Source organism: Eleutherodactylus coqui, chromosome 3, assembly GCF_035609145.1.
Source record: "Eleutherodactylus coqui strain aEleCoq1 chromosome 3, aEleCoq1.hap1, whole genome shotgun sequence".
In the NCBI taxonomy this organism is placed as follows: domain Eukaryota; kingdom Metazoa; phylum Chordata; class Amphibia; order Anura; family Eleutherodactylidae; genus Eleutherodactylus; species Eleutherodactylus coqui.
Genome location: NC_089839.1, coordinates 252,046,268 through 252,068,432, shown reverse-complemented (window position 1 = coordinate 252,068,432; position 22,165 = coordinate 252,046,268). Strand labels below are relative to the sequence as shown.

Sequence of the window (22,165 nt, the reverse complement as noted above, 5' to 3'; positions counted from 1 at the left end):
CCCAAATACCAAAACATTGTCCCAACTGTTAGGCATGGCAGATGGAGCATCATGATGTTGAGCTGCTTTGCTGACTCATCGCCTGGACATTTTGCAATCATTGAGGGAACAATAAATTCTAGCCTCAAGCTGAAGAGACGCTGGGTGATGCCACAAGACCCAAAAGCATATAGCTAAGGGTTCCTTCACACTAGCAAGAAAATCTAGGGTTTTTTTCATGAAGCATGCATTGCGATGAGAAGCGATTTTAACATATTGACTTTTCGGATTAAAAAAAAAAATCGTACAAATATATAATGGGCAGCAGTGATGCAATGCGAGATTATTCTCAAAAAGAGCATCGCTGTTGTTCAAAAATCGTGGGGACAGAGACGCGATTTTGCCGCAATTTTCTCGCTGCAAAATCGCGAATACCTAACATTGTAACATAGTATGCAAGGCCAAATGAAGACAATGTCCATCCAGTTCAGCCTGTTTATCCTCCTATGTTGTTGATCCAGAGGAAGGCAAAAAAACCAAGAGGCAGGAGCCAATTAGCCCATTTGGGGGAAAATTCCTTCCCGACTCCCTAATGGCAATCAGACTAATCCCTGGATCAACCCCTAATAGTTCCTACCTGCCTGTATACCCAGATTAACAATTAACCTAAGATTTATATCCTGTAATATCCTTCCCCTCTAGAAAGACATCAAGTGCGCTTTTAAACTCCTCTATGGATTTTGCCATCACCAGATCCTCAGGCAGAGAGTTCCACAGTCTCACTGCTCTTACAGTAAAGAACCCTTTTCTGTGTTGGCAATGAAACCTGCTTTCTTCTAGACGTAGCAGATGCCCTTTCGTTACTGTCGCAGTCCTAGGTATAAACAGATCATGGGAGAGATCCTTGTATTGTCCCCTCATGTATTTATACATAGTTATTCGATCACCCCTTAGCCGTCTTTTTTCCAGGATAAATAATCCCAATTTGGATAGCTTCTCTGGGTATTCCAGTCCCTTCATTCCATGTATTAGTTTAGTTGCCCTTCTTTGAACCCCCTCAAGCACTATAACATCTTTCCTGAGCACCGGTGACCAGAACTGTACACAGTATTCCATGTGAGGTCTGACAAGTGGCTTATATAATGGAAGGATAATGTTCTCATCCTTTGCCCCTATACCTCTTTTAATGCACCCAAGACTCTATTAGCTTTTGCAGCAGCTGACTGGCATTGGGTACTCCAGTTTAATCTACAATCCACTAGTACCCCCACATCTTTTTCCATATCACTTTTCCCCAGCAGTACCCCATTTAGTGTATATTGGTGACATCTGTTTCCCCTGCCCATGTGCATAACCTCACATTTATCAACGAACTTCATTTGCCATTTTTCTGCCCAAGCCCCCAGCTTATCTAGGTCCGTTTGTAGCCGTACATTGTCCTCCATTGCATTGATTATATTGTATAATTTTGTGTCATCTGCAAATATTGATATTTTACTGTGTAGCCCCTCTATCAAGTCATTGATGAATATATTGAACAGAATGGGGCCTAGTACTGAGCCCTGTGGCACCCCACAACGGTGGCCCAATCAGAGTATGAACCATTTATTACCACCCTCTGCTTTCAATCTCTGAGCCAATTCTTTACCCACTTACACACGTTTTCACCCAATCCGAGCTGTCTCATTTTATATATTAGACTATTATGTGGCACAGTGTCAAATGCTTTAGAGAAGTCCAGATTTACAAGATCGATAGACTCTCCCAGGTCCAGCCTAGAGCTTACTTCATCGTAGAAACTGATCAGATTTGTCTGACATGATCGACCCTTTATGAACCCGTGCTGGTGTGGAGTTATTCCGTTGTTCTCCTTGAGGTATTCTTTGATGGCGTCTCTCAGAAACCCCTTGAATATTTTTCCAGTTACTGAAGTGAGACTTACCGGCTTGTAGTTACCAGGCTTACCTGTGTGAACCTAGCCTAAATTAACTAAAAAAAGGTTGAAAAAGAAGATGACTTGTGTTTTAGAAAGGTTAAGTCTGAGGCCTCATGCACACAGCACGCACGGATCCAGTATGGGGAATCCTGCATGAAATTCGTCCATGACTGGGGCCGGTGACCCGGAGTACCTGCATTTTTCTTCATTCTCTGTAGTGCAGATGGGCTGGTGGACGTGCCAGCGCACATGCACAGAACACATTTACCGGAGCTGACGCTAAGTGATGACGTGCATCGCGTCACCTTTCTGAAATTGACATTCCGGAAAGGCTGCGGGTCGGACGGATTCCATTGACTTCAATGGAAGCTGTCCGTGCAGAAAACACACCTGAAATAGAGCATGCTGCGATTTTTCCTCCGTGCATGTGTAAGAATCACTTTTACATTGCATGCTATGGACGGACATCACTGCAGAATCCGCGGGCAGACGCTTGTCACGGATTCGACAGCAAAAATCTGCAAGTGTGCATTTGGCCCGAGTCTGATCTTAAACCTAGCAAGATGCTGAAGCACACAAGGCATCCTTGAAATACCTCCTCAACATTGTGCAAATCTTTTGGAGGAGACACCCCGCTTGTCTTCTGCACCCTCCGCTCCAAGCTTTCGGCTGTATAACAGCCGGGCACTCAGACCTGGGGAACAGCTGGATGCAGAATACAAGCGGGGACAACCCACTTGTCTTCTGCATCTTCCGCTGGCAGCGCAAGGTGATCGCTCATCTTGCACTGTAAATGACACAACGATGATCGGTCAGAAGTCGCTTGAATGACATCTTTTGAGTGATTATCGTTGTGTCTAAATGGGCCTATAGTCATTCAGAGAATGGAGGCGGAGCGGCTAGAAATCTCTTAAGCAGGTGATAATCTCCCCATGTAAAGGTGCACCCAAGGATGAAAATAACAATTCTAATAATATACAGAATCAGGAGTTTGCTCATTGTGCAAATCTCTTGTATGATAAATAAAGGGAGTCCAGCTCTCTATGTCGTCATACTATACCTTAGACATGCATTTTGTAACAGACTCTAGGAGCTCCCGCATAACCAGGTCAACACACTTTAAAGCCGGTCCTTTTAGCTTCACAATCTGTTTCTTCACTATGGCTTGAAACGCCATGTCTGGTGTAAACAGCCCAGTTCTAGAAGGAGAAATAAAACAAAGAATATGACCGATCTTCATAAAGTCAATCTTGGGCAAGTAAAACCTCTCCTGGGCATTAATGTGCTTTACTGAGCTTGTCCAGAACTCTAATAATACTTTAAGGGCTCCTTCACACTGGAGAGAAAATCTGGCTATTTCCTTGCGCTGCGAGAGTGAGTGAAAACGCATTGTTATGAAACCAATGAGTTTCAATGGTCTCATTTTCCTTTTTCGATGTTTTTACTCCTGCGATGCTGCGAGAAAAAATAAATTGCAGCACGCCCCGTCTTTCTGCAATATCGCCCATGCTTTTTCAGTACATTAAATAAGTACAAAGCTGAGGAAAAAGTAGTCCCGCGCTGTAGGGGACGTAGAGTGCTCTAATTACACAGAATTGGAAGCCTCTTGTGGATTGGTTCCAGTATTTATTAAAGCCACGGTTGAAAAAGGCACGATGGAGTGCCGAAACGCGTGGTTTTAATAGAGAACAATAACTGATTCATAAGGCGCATTCTCACACTTGCTTTTCTTGTCAGTACATTATATGGGACATTAAATAGTACCATTGAAAAAATACGACTCGTCACGCAAAAACCAAGCCCTCATACAGTGACGTCGATGGATAAATAAAGGAGTTACGATTTTTTTAGAACTAAAAAAAAAAAAAGCTTGGTCACTGAGGGGTTAAATAACTTGAAAATGAGACGTGCCGCTATTATTCAGTTTTACCAGTGAAATCAGCAGGTTTTTCATTTTACAGAAACATATTACTTTCGGTTATGAAAATTTTTAAAACATTTGTTGCACAATGTAATCATTACGTGTTCAAGGGCCTTAAAGCTACAGGGACATGATCGATTCCTACAGAGAGGATACCAGCGTGTTCTATTACCTGCTCACAATGGAGATGAAGGTTTATGCTACCTGTACCCTCTGCTCTCCTGCACCGTCCTTTCTCTCTCTTGCGTTCCAACGAAACCTGCCCCCTCTTTGCACGACACTCTGCATATCTGGAATATCACCGCTGCAGCATGTACATGAAGCTTGTGCGGCGAGCTGCAGCGGCAACTGTCTGGAGCCAATGAGTTAAGCTTATTTTATTATTGCCTGCTGCTTAAAAAAAAACAAAAAAAACTTGGAAACCCCTTTAAGTCTTCCTAAGGCTGGTCTCACATGGCCAGATTTGGATTGCAGGATCCCCTATCCTCACCCACATGGACGATCCGCAAAAACAGAGCATTTTTATGACGCTCACATGAGTGGACCGTGACTGCGATTTCCTAGCATGCTCTATTTTTGCATGGATTCTACACGGACGGCTTCCATTGAAGTCAATGGAAGCTGCCCAATCTGCGGCCCTTCCGCAATTCACATTGTGGGAAAGCAAAGATTATTCAATATCGCCTTTTCGGTGCGAGAAAAATTGCAGTTGCGTGTGAACCCATAAAAATCAATGGATTCTTTCCCCTTATGAGCTTCGGCCATATCGCAGGGAACTCGCATGGGAATATTGCCCATGTAAATACACCCTTAGTAGGGCACTGTGGTACGGTAAGTCCCAGCAGAACAAAGGCTGCAATGAATGAATAGAATGAATACGTCGGCACCATTTAAATGATGTATAATAACAGCTCATCTCCAACTGGTTATCGTCCAAACCAAATGCGGAAATCATTGCTTAGAGCAGATACTCAAATATGCATTTCCAACGCCCAAGTAAACCATTCAGAAGCTGCACTTATAAACCCAACAAACATCTGCTGTATCCATCTACCTTATGTTAATACTTGCAGGTTCCAAGCTGCTGCATTAAATCCCACTGCTTAGGAAGCTTTGGAAGCGAGCGCTTATTTTCCCTGCACCGCCAATACCAGAGAAATTAATCTTTACATGGTTCACATTGCAATCAGTGGGATGCCTGTGTGATGTACGGACCCATCGGGTCCACTAGACCAAGGGGCGCCCTTTGCAGCCGTTCTCCATTCTGGCTGATCGATAAGGATCCTGATCAGAGGACCCCCAAATATTAAAACAGTTGTGCCAACTTGCATAATCCCATAGAGAACGCTGGTCCGGGGCAAACAGTTGATCGTCTGGGGTCTTGCTCCTTGCACCCCCCGAAATCAGCCGTTCATATGAATATCTGTCCTGTAATGCCAGGAAGATAAAAGCTCCCTCAGAAAAGGTGCCTCTCTTATTGTATGGCTCCCCTTTATGGGTCATAGCAGGGGTCCAGCTCTATGGTATTTATATGTCTTAACAGGGCATATAGATAGTAGTTATGCTCTTGGCACAACCCCTTAAAGTCCGAATTTCCTATCCGGATATTTGAAAACCGGTTTTGTAAGCCAGACAACCCCTTTAAACAGTCAAACCATTCCCACTGTTTAATGAAGGATGCAATTTCTGAAGAAAATCAAGTAGCACCTATAGATGTATATAATATATACTACTAATGAGCACTATTTCGTCTGTTGCAGAACAAATCCAAAACCCTGAAATCTGGCCTAAATGTCAGGAATTTATTAAAACTGCTACTGACCCCTGCTGTTCACTCAAGAGAACTACAGCTCTACAGATACTTAATAGTGCATGTACTGATGTTGGACAGAAGTGAAGAAACTGGAAGAAAAAAAAAACTGAAAAAAATAAAGAGGGAACTTAATAGACAAATGTACAGGATGATTCAAAAGTCAGGGCCACCTGGAATATCTTATGATCGGGAAGAGATACAAGTAGGAAACTATGAAACACTTAGATGGGTGGGGGAAACTTTTAGGTACTACGGTACGATGGTGCCTGTTGGCCATCTTGGTTTCTTGGTTCAACCCAAGAAACTTCAATGAAAAGGAGTTCATGGATACGGCTATTTAAGGGTAGATAATTAAGGGCACGATTTAAGGGTAGAAATTGATAGGTGCAGTTATATGCATAGCTATAGGTGTCACAACTGCAACCCGGCCCCTAAGCCCTGGGGAGACCAAAGGCCCCCCGCACCACACCAAGAGAAATGGCTTCCCACCCCTTGCTCATCGCCCAGAATGTGAAGTTACTGTCTTTTCTATTGGGCCCGTGGACCTTTAGCTTCGACCCCAGTGAAGTTATTTTTTCAATAGCTGTAATCATTTGAGTTATGGATGTTGTCATGTTGAGTATTAATAAAGTTATATTGCATTACGTGGTGTGGAAAACATTACTCGCATGTCTTTTCTGGTACCAGAAGATGCCGGTAACAATCCAGGACAGTGTTAAGATCATCCTGATGGTCGTAAGATGTTCGTGTAAGGTGCCCAAGGCTTTCAATCAAGAACACCCAGGACAACAGCCAGTGGGTGCATGTATTGCAATGTCACGGCAGCGAAAGGTGTGGGGGCGATATGTCACCTCTTTGCTCTGACAGGGCGTAGGCCTTGCAGAGATGGTAGAGTGGGCTAGTCCTGGAGTGGCTAACAGGTCGAAAGGTAGCCGGTTGGAGGCAACTGGCAATATTGAGCCTCCTGAGTCAGGTGGCTTTCGGTGGGAGACATGTGTGAAGAGCAATTACCGTATCTTCTGGGGTATAAGACGACTGGGCATGCAGGACGACCCCCAACTTTTTGTCTTATACGCTGGGAATAAAAAAAAAAATCAATACTCACCTCCTGTGACGCTGCTGCAGGCTGTCGCTCCCTCCTCCACGTCGACAGAGCATTGTTTTCTGGAGTCGTGGCTTGAATGCCCCGCCTCCAGAAAGCTAATGCTCTGATTGGCTAACTCAGCGCGGCGTCAATGATGTCATTGAATTGCTGTGATTGGTTAACCCAGCGCCGTCTTTCATCGACTGACGCCGCGCTGAGTTAGCCAATCAGAGCATTAGCTCTGACGGCGTGGAGGAGGGAGCAGCAGCCTGCAGCAGCGCCGCAGATCATCACAGATCGCCGCGGGAAGCGAGTATTGATTTTTTTTTCTACAGCGTATTCCCGGCCTATAAGATGACCCACAGCTTTGGAGAAGATTTTCCTGGGTTAAAAAGTCGTCTTATACGCCGGAAAATGCGGTAGATCTCCCGAGTCAGGTGATGCAGCGGGAGACATTGAGGGATATGTTCCCTACAACGTGGTGAGGCAGCAGACCTATGGGGGGCTCCGGTGGATCCCTTCCCCCCACTTCAGGGGGTTTTGGGTTAACAGGATGCAAAGTTCCATGTATAAATGTTTCTTGCTGCTGTGGCCAAATCATCCATAAAGGCAGTGGGTGCATGGGGTTTGGACGTGGCGAGGGGTTGAGGTCACAGCAGGAACGACTGCGTTGTACCCGGGTCAAGCACCCAGAGACTGGTAATAAAGCATGGTCGTAAAGACCCTCAAGACACACACATAGCACCCATACAAATATAGCTGAAACTAAGGGAATTCTGTCAGTGGGCAGAACAAGCGTGTGAACAACTGCTGAACCCTCAGGATGATGTCCTGGATTGGTAGCAGCATCTTTTGGTACCTGAAAAGATAAGCGATTAATGTAATCATCGTATATATAAAACCCAAAATCTGTGTGTTTGTTTGTGTCGGATACACATCCACGCTGTTGGTCCGATTTGAATGAAATTTAGCATGAGCGTTCCTCAGCACCGGGCGACGAATACTGGTGGAATTAAAAACTTGAGAACTCTCCGACTTCCCCTGTAATGTTTGTTGTCAATAGCAACCAATCATAGCTCAGCTTTTATTTCTTATACTGCTGAGGTAAAATGAAAGCTGTGCTGTGATTGGTTGCTATTTCTTATACTGCTGAAGTAAAGTGAAAGCTGTGCTGTGATTGGTTGCTATTTCTTATACTGCTGAAGTAAAGTGAAAGCTGCGCTGTGATTGGTTGCAACATAGATTTTCTTTTGGACAGTTTTCATAAGAGTGAGGTGCTGGGCTCATTTTTTGGCCGATTCTGTATATTCTGGGACCGCTATTCATAAAATCGCCGCGCAGTGCATGGGTATATCACCTAGTATACCATATAACAACACAACGGTATATCACCTAGTACCACATAATTCAACATAACTGCTTTATAAATACTCAACAAGACATAACAAATACCACGAAAATGGTTGCAGGTATTGTAAAAATGACTGCAGCTATCAATTTCTGATGAAATTCTACCCCTAAATCATGTATCTTGAGACCCCCTTTCCATTGAGGTTTCTTGGGCTGAATTCAAGACGGCTGCCAGCAAGATGTCCGACAGGTACCACCGTAGTGCTGAAAACTTTTTCCCCACCCACCTAAATGTTCTACAAAGTCCTGCCCTGTGATTGGCTGCAGCAGCAGGTTTACGGCTGTGATTGGCTGCAGCAGCAGGTTTACAGGACATCACAGGCTGACTGCAGCTTGTAAAGAATACGTCACCAGGGATTTCTGGGGCTGCCGGCAGGAAGCGAGCGTGGGGCGGCAAGTACGAGCCTTGTGAGCTGTTTTATTATGTTTTATAAATGGGGGACCCACTTTTATGAAGAAGCTGCATCTCAGACAACCCCTTTAAGATCTCTGATGTTTGGTTGTTTGCACAAAATAACATGTCCAATTAAAAGCGGGTGATCAGGAGAACCCAGCCATTTTTGGCATTACTTATTTCATGTCTGACCAACCCAACAGTGCAGCCGACAAATGTATACCGTTCACAAGTAGGAAAGATTCAAAAACAGAGATATCAGCATTTACTTTACCGGTATGACAAGTTTATGATACGGGGATCCCAAATACCTGATGCCATGAATGTTTTTGATGGCGTAACTAATCTCTCGCCGTAGATCCTTCTCTTCAAACTCCGTCTGCATTAGAATGAAGAATAGAAGTGTGAACATTCCATCACAAATCATGAAGCACTATGAGATTCTGTCGCATGTTGTAGAAACACGATACACGTTTCTGGCAAAACACATCACACTCGAAACTGCATGTTTAAGGCCCAATGTCCACGGGCAAAACTGAATTGCAGTATCCGCACGGGGTAGCCGCTCGGACGATCCACAGTTCAAGCAGACCATAGAGAAGCATGGGGCGTCCGCACTTAACACCTGCGGATTTGATTTGATTTGCGAATGGCACATGCGGAAAAGAAATCGCAGCATGCTCCGTTTTACCACGGAAGACACGCGGATGGGCTCCATTCATCTCTATGGGAGCGTGCGATGTGCAGTGCAACCGCAAATACAATTGAGGATGCACTGCAGATTTGAAGGTTACATTTAATTAGGAAGGTGGGGAAAAGGCTGGGAGGTGGGGTTGCAGATTTTTTCCGCGCGGGTGATCTGCTGTGAATCCGTGTACATCTGTGTGGGAGGAAAAAACGCAATCCGCAATCTGCGGCAAGCAATAAAAAAAAAATCAATTTAACAATGACTCACAGGGCATCCGATGAGAAAAGCACATGAAAAATCCGCTCATGCCGTGGACTTGAGGCCTAATGGCTAATGCCCACGGACGGATTATCGCTGCGGAATTCACGGCCAGACGCCTGCCGTAAATGCCGCAGCAATGACTGTCCATAGACATGCTGTGTTGAAAGATTCTCCCCTGGCCATGAGCGTAAATCGACTACGATTTTCTGCTCACGGGGGAGAATCGCAGCATGTTCTATTCTTTGCAGAAAAACGCACGGATGGCTTCTATTGCAGTCAATGGAAGCCATCCGTCCCGCGATATTCCGGGATCGCTGCAATCCGCGTCACAGCCCAGCGCTGGCGCTTCATTAGCTGCACTGCACCTGTGTGCCAGGTCGCTAGGTGAGACTCTTGCCACGGATACGGACAGGTAAGCATGGGGTCTCTGGCGGGCGCAATATTTCGCAGTCAGTATCCAACCCGGCTGTGCGCAGGAGGCCTAAGTGTGATATTGGACCGATATCACAGTCTCCTATGGGAATGCACACTTATTCATTGTAAATCAATACATGGATCTCTAATAGGACTTCCTATTAAGGTCATCCCTCTAGACAGCATCCCACTCTCCATCCGTAACACATTTGATACGTTACAAAGAAGAGACATTTTTGGGATGTATGAATTTCGTACTTGACATCTGTTGGGTCTCAATGAAATTTCTAAAACCATTCTCCAACTTGTGATTACTTGTGGTGAATTGGTGGTAACGCTAGGCTGTGAATGAGCCTCCTGACGACATCTAGTGGTGGAGAAGAAGTACAACTACTCAGTCCTATTAACGCTTGCTGATGTAGAGGTATTTTGGTCTATTTTAGCTTCCATACTACTATCGACGTGGTGGCATAATTAAAGGGAATGTGTTACTAGAAGATGACCTGTTGCATAAAGCATATTGTTTAATTTTAATATCCTGCAGCTTTCACATCACATTTTATTGTCTAGCTTTGGTTCCATCCCGGGTTTCTGTCTTCTATGCACAACACCACACAGGGATAGATAGGGGAAGGGAATCGGATTAAATATGTGAGATTGAGACCTCCAGCCAGTCTTTTAAACTGGGTAGATAAAGAAAAGAGGATGGAAAAACAAGGAGGGAGCTCTTCTATCCAGTTTAAAAAACAATATTGCAGATGGATCCAAGTTGCAGCTACAGTACAGCCTGAGATATAGGAGGTTGAAGTGGGAGCATATACCTGCAGCTCTTACTCTACCCTTCACACCTGACTGTATTCTACAGCCTTTATCTCAGGCTGTATTGCAGATAGAGCTTTGATTAGACCTTGTTTTAAAGATAATAATTTTGCTTTGAAACCAAGATCAATGTTTGTGCTCCCTCAATACAGCTTGAGATACAGAATTTGGAGTTCATACAGCAAGATGCTGTGAGTTTTAGGCCAGACTCACATGACCAGATTTGAATTGCGGGTTCTGCAATCGCCGTCCACGTGGTCGACCCGCGGTAAAATAGAGCATTGAAAGGCATATAATTTTGAATCTTTCTTTACCCCCGTGGTATGAATTGCATATTCCGCGAGTGGAAGAAAAATCGCAGCATGCTCTATTTCCCTGCGGACTCCGCACAGACGACCTCGATTGAGGTTAATAGATGCATGCGATCCGCAGCCCATATGCAATTAACATTGCGTATGGGCTACGGGTAGCCGCGTCATCGTTAAGTGAAAGTACGAGAAATACAAAAAGAAAAACCTGTACCTGTAAAGCCGGGTTAAAGCATTTTTACTACAATAAGTCAATACCTTTAGGAGCTCAAAGGGGAAGCGCTCATGAAATATCCGATTGATTTTTGCACCACTTGATAGCTCCAGAGTATCGACTTGTTGTCCTGATCCTCCAATTCTTTTCTCAAAATCAAGTGCAAAATTCTGTATCAACCTTTAAAATATGATGACAGAAAAAGTTCATTGTTGTAATACATAAAAACATTACAATAGAAGTCATTCTTAGGGTGTGAACGGTTTTCCCGTGTGAGTTCTATCTGATTACAATATAGATGGAACTTGAACAGGAAAATAACTCATTGATTTCAATGGGTTACTTTACATGATCAATTTTTTACTCACACCCATAGTGTGAGATCGAAAAAAAAAAAACAGTGTGTCCTATTTTTGAGCGATTCTGTTCAGGGATTACCCATTAGTTCCTATGGGAGCAAAAAGTCTGAGTTGCTCGGACCGATATCACACTGTGTAAATACAGCCTTAGGCCGAAAGCACACGGCCGGGTCGGATTCCGACTGCAAAATCTTGCAGCGGAATCAGACCCTGTGCCACGGCGTTGACCTCTGCGTATCTGTCATCTTGTCTTTTCGGCTCTGCGGATGTTCCGGCTGGCGCGCTGCCGCGCCTACACAGTGCAGAGAGTCGTGCTGGCGATTACGTGGATCTGCTGTGACTCGTCGTGGGATGGACTGCTTCTATTGATTGCAATGGAAGCAATCCGTGCGAGACTCACACTAGAAAAGGACATGCTGCGATTTTTTTCCCCCACAAGTAGAAAATCGCAGTTGATTTCTGCTCATGGGCATGGAAAAACATTTTCCATAGCATGTCTACGGGCAGGATCTTTCCCAGTATCCTGAGCAGCAAGTTGCTATGGATAGTTGGGGGGCACTTTATCAATATCTGTATATCACAGCAGGATTGAGGCGCTTACCCCCTAGGTCTCTAGATATGAACATGGCCGTCATCAGTGCCCAAACTATACTTGGATTCGTCACTGAAGACAACCTAGTTCCAATCCGTAGCAGTCCAGTTCAATTGTTCCTGACATCACTGCAAAAAGGAGGTGATGGTGGGTTTCAAAGGCAGTACACGTAAAGGCCTTCAGCCAAGCGCCTGGAAATGGTTCCATTAGACACAGGGGCCTGTAATGATGGTTTCATCTGTCTTTGGATGGCAGACAACGAAACAGTTGGAGCTGCTCGTGGTTGTTGGACAATCAGACGATCCTCTCTACTGGTCGTCGATTGACGTCATCCTGAGCCCGATCGCCTTGTGTGCGTATCCTCATGCATTCACTGGCCTCAATAACTCATAGCAGCCTGGTGAGAACGGCCCAGGTGGCAGCCAATTCGACTATACAACCATCTAGGTTCTGGAATTCCAATAATGTGCCCCCTCTCAAACTCTGTTAACTGGGCAAAATCTCTTTGATTGTATCGTAGAGGCGTCTATTGGTCAACACTAGCAAGAGAAAAAGAGGCCAACTACACATACGTAGCCTCTGACAGTCTTTTTATAGGCCATGGGTGGGACTACTTTCCAGGCCTCAGGTGGCAACACTGTTCATCTAATCACACCACAACTCTAATCACTCATATATCTGCCCGAGATGTAACTACAGGCCATGTTTTGAAGCAAAATGACAACAACCTCTAGGGACTGTTTTTTTATTTTCTTTACAAAGAATGTATATTGTCCAGTATGTATTTATGTGATTATGTTTTATACCCTAAATAACTACATAAGATTTCTAAAGCTGAGCCCGACTTCAGTAGGTTTGATGAGGTTTGATGACCTATAATGTTGACTGACTACTAGATATCGAAAAATGTTCTTTAGGGCTCATGCACACGGAACAACACTGTGTACTAAGCTTGTCTGTTGGATTCTGTATACCGTAGATGAATATATTTCCCCCAAGAAGCAATGCTACTGCTTCAGGTTCTGTGAAGTACTGAGAATAAACACTGGTTGTGTTATGTGGCAGAATGACTGTTGGGCTCACTCAAGTCCTAGAGCTCAGTTGCAACAACTGCAAATTATGCACCCCCTACTGCTACAGCTCCAATTGTGCTAGACTGCATTGCATTACAAGTGCTCCACTAATTTGTTATGTAGTTCTGTTGACGAACTATAAAGGGTTTTCTACCTACAAATTATCGATGACCTATACTCAGAATTGGTCATCAATAGTTGATCAATGAGGGTCCACTGCTGTAGTGTATAGAGCTGATGTGTTGCCGGAAACACACAGCTCCATACACACTGTAGTGGCCTGGAATGGTATTGCAGGTACAGCTCCCATTCAATGGAAAAGCTACGCAGTAGATAAGAGCTGTTGCAGGTTCTAGGCTGCTCTACATCTATTTTTCCATGAAGTCACAAGCAAATCAAGAGAACTTAACTAAACTACAGTAGAACCTCAACTAACGTCATTAATCCGTCTGGAAGCAATGGACTTTTGTAGAAATCAATGTTAGTTGAGAACATCATTTCCATAGGAATTAATATAAATCCAATTAATTGGTTCTAGATGTTCCAAAAAAACATACCAAACCCCATTTAATAGAGAATAACTCTGGTCTTTAATACCAAAAACGATACCAATACTGAATGAATATAAAACACAACTGTAAAGAAAAAATTAACATTGCAGGGACATGATTATAGCAGTATGTATCACTGTGTTATCTGTGGTATCACATAGGACTGCAGGGACATAATTATAGCAGTATGTATCACTGTTGTTACCATGCAGTGCGGCGCGGGGTCCCGCGGTCAGCGCGCCCCGCTCCGGCTCCGGCGTCCTGGAGCTGTGATGTCAGGTCTCTCGGCGACGTGGGGCGGCCAGTGTGTGGCGGCGTGGGCGGGTCAGCCCGTAGGGCGCCGCCCGCACCCCTTCCTCACTTTTGTACTGTAAGTGCGGGAGTTGGCTCCTCCCACTCTCTGCCCCTGGGCGGAGTCTCACAGTTATAAGCCTGGCAGTGACCTGAGCTCATTGCCAGTTATTGGTTCTGTCTGCGTCTAGTTAGTCTGTCTGCAGCTAGTCTCAGCCAGCTCCTAGTGTGCGAGTCAGCTTCCTCCAGTTTGCCTGTAGCTCAGTCTTTGTCTGTTGGTTATTACATCTGCCATTTCTGTCGGCACTCTGTCCCCCGTCAGCTAGGTTCATTTAGGTAGTCGCCAGGTCCCTAGCCAGAGTAGGGACCGCCGCCCAGTTGTCCTCCTGGGGTTAGCCAAGTCGAGGCAAGTAGGCAGGGACAGTGGGGTGCGGTAAGATCAGGGCACCCCATCTGGCGCTCGGGGGTCAGAGTGCCGTAACATAATAACTGGCCTTTTAAAACAGTTTTTTCCATGGAGGCGATCAGTTCCCTCGCGAACCAGCTGCAAGCCCTGGTGCCGGTGATCCAGGATTTATCCGCCCGCATGGTGGCCCAGGAGCAGCGGGGGTTGTCGCAGGGGCCGGACGCCTCAACCAGTCCAGAACCCAAGTGCCATCTTCCCGAGGTGTTCTCTGGGGAAAGGAACCAGTTTTTTGTTTTCCAACAGGCGTGTCGCCTGTTTTTTCGGATGCGTCCCCGTTCTTCCGGGTCGGAGGCCCAGAGGGTTGGGCTGATAATGTCCCGGCTGCGGGGCTCTGCCCAGACCTGGGCCTTTTCCACCCCCGAGGGTTCCCCTTGTCTGCAGTCCGTGGACACATTTTTTCAGGAACTCGGAGGTATCTTCAACGAACCGGACCGTGTGGGGTTGGCGGTTTCCCGGTTGTTGGCGTTGCACCAGGGGTTGCTTTGTGTGGAGGATTATTGCTCCAACTTCAGACGCTATGCGGGTGATACGGCATGGAACGATAGCGCTCTGAAGGATGTTTTTCTGCAGGGCCTCTCGGATGCGGTAAAAGACCTGTTGATTTCCCATCCCGTTCCCGAGTCCTTAAAGGGGGCTATGGAGCTAGCGGTGAAGGCAGATAGGAGGCTCAGGTCTAGGAAGCAGGATAGACTGGCCCGTAGGGTCAGGGAGGTCGTTTGTCCTGTTCCCTCTTCTTCCGTACCTGTCTCTGTCCCCGAGCCAATGGAGGTGGACCCGCTGGACTCCAAAGAGCGACGCTGGATTCGATTGATGCATCATCTCTGCCTCTACTGCGGGAAAGCTGGACATCGGGTGAAGACCTGCCCCATGGGGCCTCAGCACCCACAGCCTGGACTGGCGGAAAACTCTGAGTCCTAGGCGATTGTAGGGAGGATCGCCTAGGACTTCAGGTACTTCCTAAACTTCTGGTACCTTCTCAGGTTAGTTTCCGGAATTTTTCCCGACCAGGGAAGGCGTTTATTGATTCCGGAGCAGCTGCTAACCTGATAAGCATGTGTTTCATTAGACCCCTGATGGCTGAATTTGTGGCGCTTTCACGGTCGTTTCCCGGATAAGCCTGGTCGGGTTTCGGGGGGGGGTAATGTTACCATGCAGCACAGCGCTGGGTCCCGCGGTCAGTGCGTGCCGCTTCGGATCCGGCGTCCTGGAGCTGTGACATCAGGGCTCTCCCGGTGACGTGGGGCGGCCGGTGTGCGGTGGCGTGCCCGCACCCCTTCCTCGCTCTTGTACTGTGAGTGGGGGAGTTGGCTCCTCCCACTCTCCGCCCCTGGGTGTAGTCTCACAGTTATAAGCCTGGCAGTGACCTGAGCTCACTGTCAGTTATTGGTTCTGTCTGCGTCTAGTTAGTCTGTCTGCAGCTAGTCTCAGCCAGCTCCTAGTGTGCTAGTCAGCTTCCTCCAGTTTGCCTGTAGCTCAGCCTTTGTCTGTTGGTTATTCCATCTGCCATTTCTGTTGGCACTCTGTCCCCCGTCAGTTAGGTTCATCTAGGTAGTCGCCAGGTCCCTAGCCAGAGTAGGGACCGCCGCCCAGTTGTCTGCCTGGGGTTAGCCAGGTCGAGGCAAGTAGGCAGGGACAGTGGGGTGCGGTAAGATCAGGGCACCCCATCTGGCGCTCGGGGGTCAGAGTGCCGTAACAACTGTGTTATCTGTGGTTTGACATAGGACTGCAGGGACATCATTATAGTACTACGTATCACTGTGTTTTCTGTGCTTTGACATAGGACTGCAGGGATATCATTAGCAGTACATATAACTGTGTTATCTGTGCTTTGACATAGGACTGCAGTATTTATTTGCAAACGTTTCTTTACTGTACTGTACTCATCTGTACAGTACTTACATTTTGCAGTATAGTGGGGATTCAGGAGGCAGGCAGCGTTCAGCCGGCACTTTGGGGATTCAGCTGCTGTACTGTGTCAGGAGGCAGGCAGACACAGCAACGCTCAGCCGGCACCGTGGAGAGGGGAGGGGGAGGAGTAGGCGCGCGCTGAGGCAGGAGAAGCAGGAAGTGGCCGGCATCAGCTGTGCGTCGGCTCACTGAGCGGCGCCCAAGGTCATGGAGCGGTCGGCGCCCTTATCTGAGGAATGAAACTTTATTTGAGGGACCGCCGCTGCCCTGACACATCGACTTTAGTTGAAAACAGTGTTATTTAAAAGCAATGCTCCTCAAGGGTTTACTGTACTTACTTTAACAAAGCTTTGGTCTTCCTTAATGGCCCCTCAATTAAAAGACTTTTCCCAATCTCAGCATCATGTTCCAAGGAAACGGTCTGGCTTTGCAATTTGCTCCTGAATTCTGATAATGTATCCTGTGTTTGGTCGGAGGAATGATCCTTTGCAAGACAGGATGAAAGAATAAATGCATATAGTTAAGACCGTCAGTCATGAATCTATACTTTTTCTCTTATTCTATGCACTACAATACTGTTATTTTTTACTACATCTTCCTAGGGAAATAAATATTGTATCTATACCATCAGATAATGAGAAAACTAGAGCTTATTTTAGGGCTTTTACAGTAGGACTTCCTTCTGTAAAAGTTGCATCGCACCACAGATGCAACACATAGGAAGGGTTCGTAGGGAAACATGGGCTTAAAAAAACCCGCTAATCGTGGCTGTATAGAACATGCCACGATTTTGTATTCTAGCAATGTCGCAGGCTACAAAATATCGCTCATGTGTAAGAACCCATTGGAAAGCATGGGCTTCACATACATGTGATTTGTAGCAATGTCGCAGTGCTACAAAATTGTAGCATGTGTGAAAACAGCCTAAAGGGAATGTGTCATGAAAAAATTACATATTATTTAAATTAGGTTTTTTTGTTAAACATAGTATGTCAGGTCGAAAAAAGACATATGTCCATCCACTTCAGCCTATTGACTTCCAATGTTGATCCATTTAGTATAAAAGTAAAAAATAAAAACTATCCCGCGCCTTGGCAGAAAACCAATCTTTTTTTATTCTTTAAAACAACGCGTTTCAACACAATATGTGTCTTTTTCAAGTTCATACAGACATTTTCATATATGCTGCCTTATATAGTGTGGAATAACATGTATGTGTGGCTCACTCCCCAATCATCTAGGGGCGTGTTTTTTTTCTTCAATTAGGGTACTTTATTGTTCCCTTGTCTGTCCACGGAGCTCTTTTGGAATGCATTGCATTCCATAGGTTTTGTTTTTTTTTTCATTAACCTTTATTGTTTTCGTTTCAATTGTCTCTCCTATTCACGCCATAATCCAGTTCTGTTTTTAAAAATTTTTCATATAAAATTATTATCTAGGATTACTATCTATTCATTTTACTATATTCTACATAAAAACTTTTTATTTTTTATTGTGTATTTTTTATAATTTTTTATCTAATTCCCATGTAAGTGCATTTATTTTGTTAAAATTTCTCCAGTACTTCATTTAATCCTTCTGGCATTAAGGTGTTCAGACGGTAGATCCAGTACATTTCTTTTCTTCTCAGTTTCATTATTGAGTTTTGTTTTATGGTTTCTAACGGAATTAGTTTTAATTTTTCACTGTTTTTATTGTGTTTTTCTTGGAAATGTTTAGATATACTGTGTTTTTCATACCCCCTTTTTATGTTATATCGATGTTGATTGATCCTTATATTCAGGCTATTAGTGGTTCTTCCAACATAACGCAAGCCGCAAGGGCATTCTAATAGATAAATGATATTTTTACTTTTACATGTCATTTTTTCTTTTATTTCTATTTTTTCCTCACCTTTTTGTACATAGTTTTATGACATATATGTGTACAACATTTACATTTCTTGTTGTTACATTTAAAACCACCTGTTCTTGTTTTATTTTTCTCTTTAAATGGATTGTTTTTTTCTTTTTTATTTAGAGGATTTGATGGAGCTAAACTATTACCTATCATTCTATTTTTTCTAAAAATAATTCTAGGGTTTTTTTCTAGTGTTTTACCGAGGTAGGGATCATTATTTAAAAGGGACCAGTTTTTTTGTATGATATTTTTTATGTAATTGTGGTCTGTACTAAATTTTGTAATAAAAGTATTATTGCTATAGGTGTTTTGTTTTGTGTTTATTTTGTTTATTGTTTTTTCACTTTTTTTGGTTTTTTGATAAGCATCTTTTAGTAATTGCTTTGGGTAATTTTTGTTTTCAAAACGGTGAATTATGTTTTTTGCTTGATTTTCAAAGATATCTTTTTCACTGCAGTTTCTGTAAACTCGTCGTAATTGACTGTAAGGTATGTTGTTTTTCCATTTTTTGTGATGGCAGCAGTTGTATTGTAGATAACTGTTTTTGTTTACCTTTTTAAAATGAGTTTTTGTATTTATGATATTATTTTTAATGTATAAAACTAGATCTAAGAAAATTATTTCTTTATTGTTAATGGTGGACGTGAATTTTAGATTTTTTTTGTTTTTATTGATATTAATGATGAAATTTTCTAGTTCTAGTTTTGAACCTTTCCAGATTATTAGTATGTCGTCAATGTAACGACCATGGTATACTATATTATTATTTTTGAATTTTTCGGCCTCGAATTGTCCCATATATAGATTAGCGAATGTCGGAGCAAATTTGCTCCCCATCGCTGTTCCGGTTGTCTGAAAATAAAAATTTTTTAAAAAAGAAAAATAATTGTTTTTTAATGCAAAGATTATGAATTTTAATAAATGCTTTTTTTGAGATTGTGGCATGAGTGGGTCATTGTTTATGAACCACTCAATTGCTTCTACCCCTAATTCGTGTGGTATACTTGTGTACAACAATTCTACATCAAGTGAGCACCACGTATATTCTTCTTTCCATTCAATTTTTTGTATAGTATCTATTATTTGGCTGGAGTCTTTAATATAAGTAGGGAGGCTAATGACATATTTTTGTAAGATTTTGTCTATATATTCCGCTAAGCGGCTAGTTACTGAATTTATTCCTGATATTATAGGTCTACTGGGGGGATTCTGTGCATTTTTATGGATCTTTGGTATGTGGTATAGGAATGGGATTTCTGGTTCTATATTTATTATATATTTTATAATTATTTATTTATTTTTTACTTTTATACTAAGTTATCCAGCCCGACCGTGCTTGCAAACACGGTGAAAGGATATCCCTGGACGCCACTCCAAAAAAGAAACATGGAGAAGCAAGAAACCTGCTGAAGGCTAACGTGGACAACAGGTGCAGAGGGGTTAACTCCTTCACCACCGGATTAACCCTTCTGGCACCGGGTAAGTCCACCTTTCATTTAGCTACAAAAGCATTTTTAAACTGCAAGTGAGGCGCATTTTAAAGTACATTTTCTATTTTTCCAATGTTGATCCAGAGACACAAAAAACCCCAATGAGATGGAAGCAAATTATCCTCATTTAGGTAAAAACAATCCTTCCCAACTCCAGTCTGCAATCAGACTAATCCCCGGGTCACCGACCCTTCTGAGGTAATAGTGACTAAAACATGTCATTTTGTAACGCACAAGAAAGGCATCCAGGCCCCTCTTAAACTCGTTTATGGAGTTCGCCATCACCACGTCCTTTTAAAAAATATGGTAACTTTCTTTTTTACGTTTTACAAGTTGCTTTGTATATTTAAATAAAAATACTAAAATCTTATAAGTTTCACTCTGGCCACTAATAATAGTCTGAGACTTCCTGTTCTGGATCAAAGAAACAATAGACTAGAATTGACTCGTGGACTTCTATAAGACAGTATTCTATGCATGATCCTGACCTGTACAGAGGTGATTGTTCAGGGAGGAGAGGAGGTGAGCTGTGACCTTCACCTACTGTGAATGGGGGATCCTAAATTACTTATTAATAAGTGATCTATTTCATTATAATCCTGCCTGTCATAATGAGAAGATAACTGAAAAGTTTTCTCTACAGAACAGGAAATGTCAGTATTAAGATCCATTTACACGCAAAGATGATTGCTCAAAATTCGTCTGATACTGACAGTTTTAAGCAATCATTTTGCATAGGCACTAATGGGCTAATCAGCCATTAGTATCTAACTAGCTTTATTTGCATGTATTTAGAGAACAGCGGATGGTCTGTTCTCTAAATACATTGTTTTTGTTCTGCCACAGGCAGCAGCTTGCATGCAATGTATTAGGGAGAGGCAGGCAATTACTATCTTACTGGATACTAAAATAAGCTGTTTGCATTTTACATATACAGTAAAATCTCTACCAACGTTGGTAATCTGTCAGCAAGCAATCGGCTTTACCTGAAAACGTTGCTACTCGAGATAATTATTTCCATAGGAATCAATGTAAATCCAATTAATTTGTTCTAGACATTCCAAAAAACACACCAAACCACATTTAGTGGAGAAGAAATATGGTCATTAATACCAAAAACAATAAGAATAATAAAGTAATATAAAAGACTACTGTAAAGAATAAATTAACATTTAACAGGTTATGTTACTGTGTGTTAGCCGTGGTGGTACATAGGACCGCAGGTCACATCTACTACTACATCTGTACTCAGCGTTATCACTGTGTTCTCTGTGGTATTACATAGGACCGCAGGTGACATCTGCTCTACTACAGTACATCATCTGTCCTCAGTGTTACCACTGTGTTCTCTGTGTTGTTATATAGGACTGCAGGTGACATCATTATCTGTCCTCAGCGTTATCACTGTGTTCTCTGTGCTGTTACATTGGAGAGCAATTTTACAGTACTGTACTGTACTAGTGTATTACCCATTGCCGATGATGGTCAAGGGTGGGTTGCATTAGCAGCAGGAGGAGGAGACGCCGAGCAGGAGATCACATGGGTTCAGCAGCAAGGTCACGTGGGCTGGCACACGCCGGTGTTATTAGAGGCAGCCAATGTTACTAGAGACAAAATTTGAGCTAAAAAAATGGCCTCACTCGAAATCGGCCTTAGTAGATGTCAATGCTAGTAGAGGTTTTACTGTATTTACATTATTGAATATTTGACAAGTGTATCTCATTAAAGTACCTGAGTGCCGTCTTCCTGGACATGTGGTGTTTCAAGATGATCCGCCATGTGCCTGTAAGATGGATGAAATAGGAGAGATTTTCCTGTCTGTTAACAGAGCAGCTTATATTTCCTTTTCCCATCAATATATGTTTAGCTGTGATTCATCACTCTCGTATACAGTATCTTCAAATATTGAAAGCCCAAAAGTTGTTTAAGCATACCTGAGTTTTCAGCAAGTTTTCTAAAATACACCAGGATCTCGTTATCTTCTCATTGCTGTTTGCACCCTGTTTTATGTCTGTAAGTTCTGATTTTCAGGTGGTCTTCTCCATTTTTCTGTGACCTGTTCTTTGCAAGCCATTTTCAGACAAGGGGCGTGTAACAAGCCTAGCATTCTGCCAGTAGTTCACTGTTCTGCACTTCCTTGCCCTGACTTCCCATGCTGCATTGCCCAGTCTGTGGTCAAATCAGCAGGGGGCAGTATCTAAATATTTGCCTCTGCACTCCAGGATAATTCAGTCACTCTTGCCAAATAGTGAGCACACACATACATACAAAATCCCAGGGTGCATGGGAGTAACC

At 43.6% G+C, this 22,165-nt stretch overlaps 1 protein-coding gene across 1 annotated transcript in view; it reads right to left on the bottom strand.

The window, feature by feature from the left end:
• The window catches only part of DNM3 (dynamin 3), a 310,170-nt gene extending 290,018 nt beyond the window's left edge, over positions 1 to 20,152 (bottom strand). The window contains exons 1-5 of the mRNA XM_066594996.1: positions 20,060 to 20,152; positions 16,820 to 16,965; positions 11,286 to 11,421; positions 8,849 to 8,916; positions 2,976 to 3,114 (exon numbers count right to left, since the gene is read on the bottom strand). Coding sequence (XP_066451093.1) covers positions 2,976 to 3,114; positions 8,849 to 8,916; positions 11,286 to 11,421; positions 16,820 to 16,965; positions 20,060 to 20,152 — 582 coding nt within the window. The remainder of the gene's footprint in view (positions 1 to 2,975; positions 3,115 to 8,848; positions 8,917 to 11,285; positions 11,422 to 16,819; positions 16,966 to 20,059) is intronic.
• Positions 20,153 to 22,165: the final 2,013 nt, after the last annotated feature.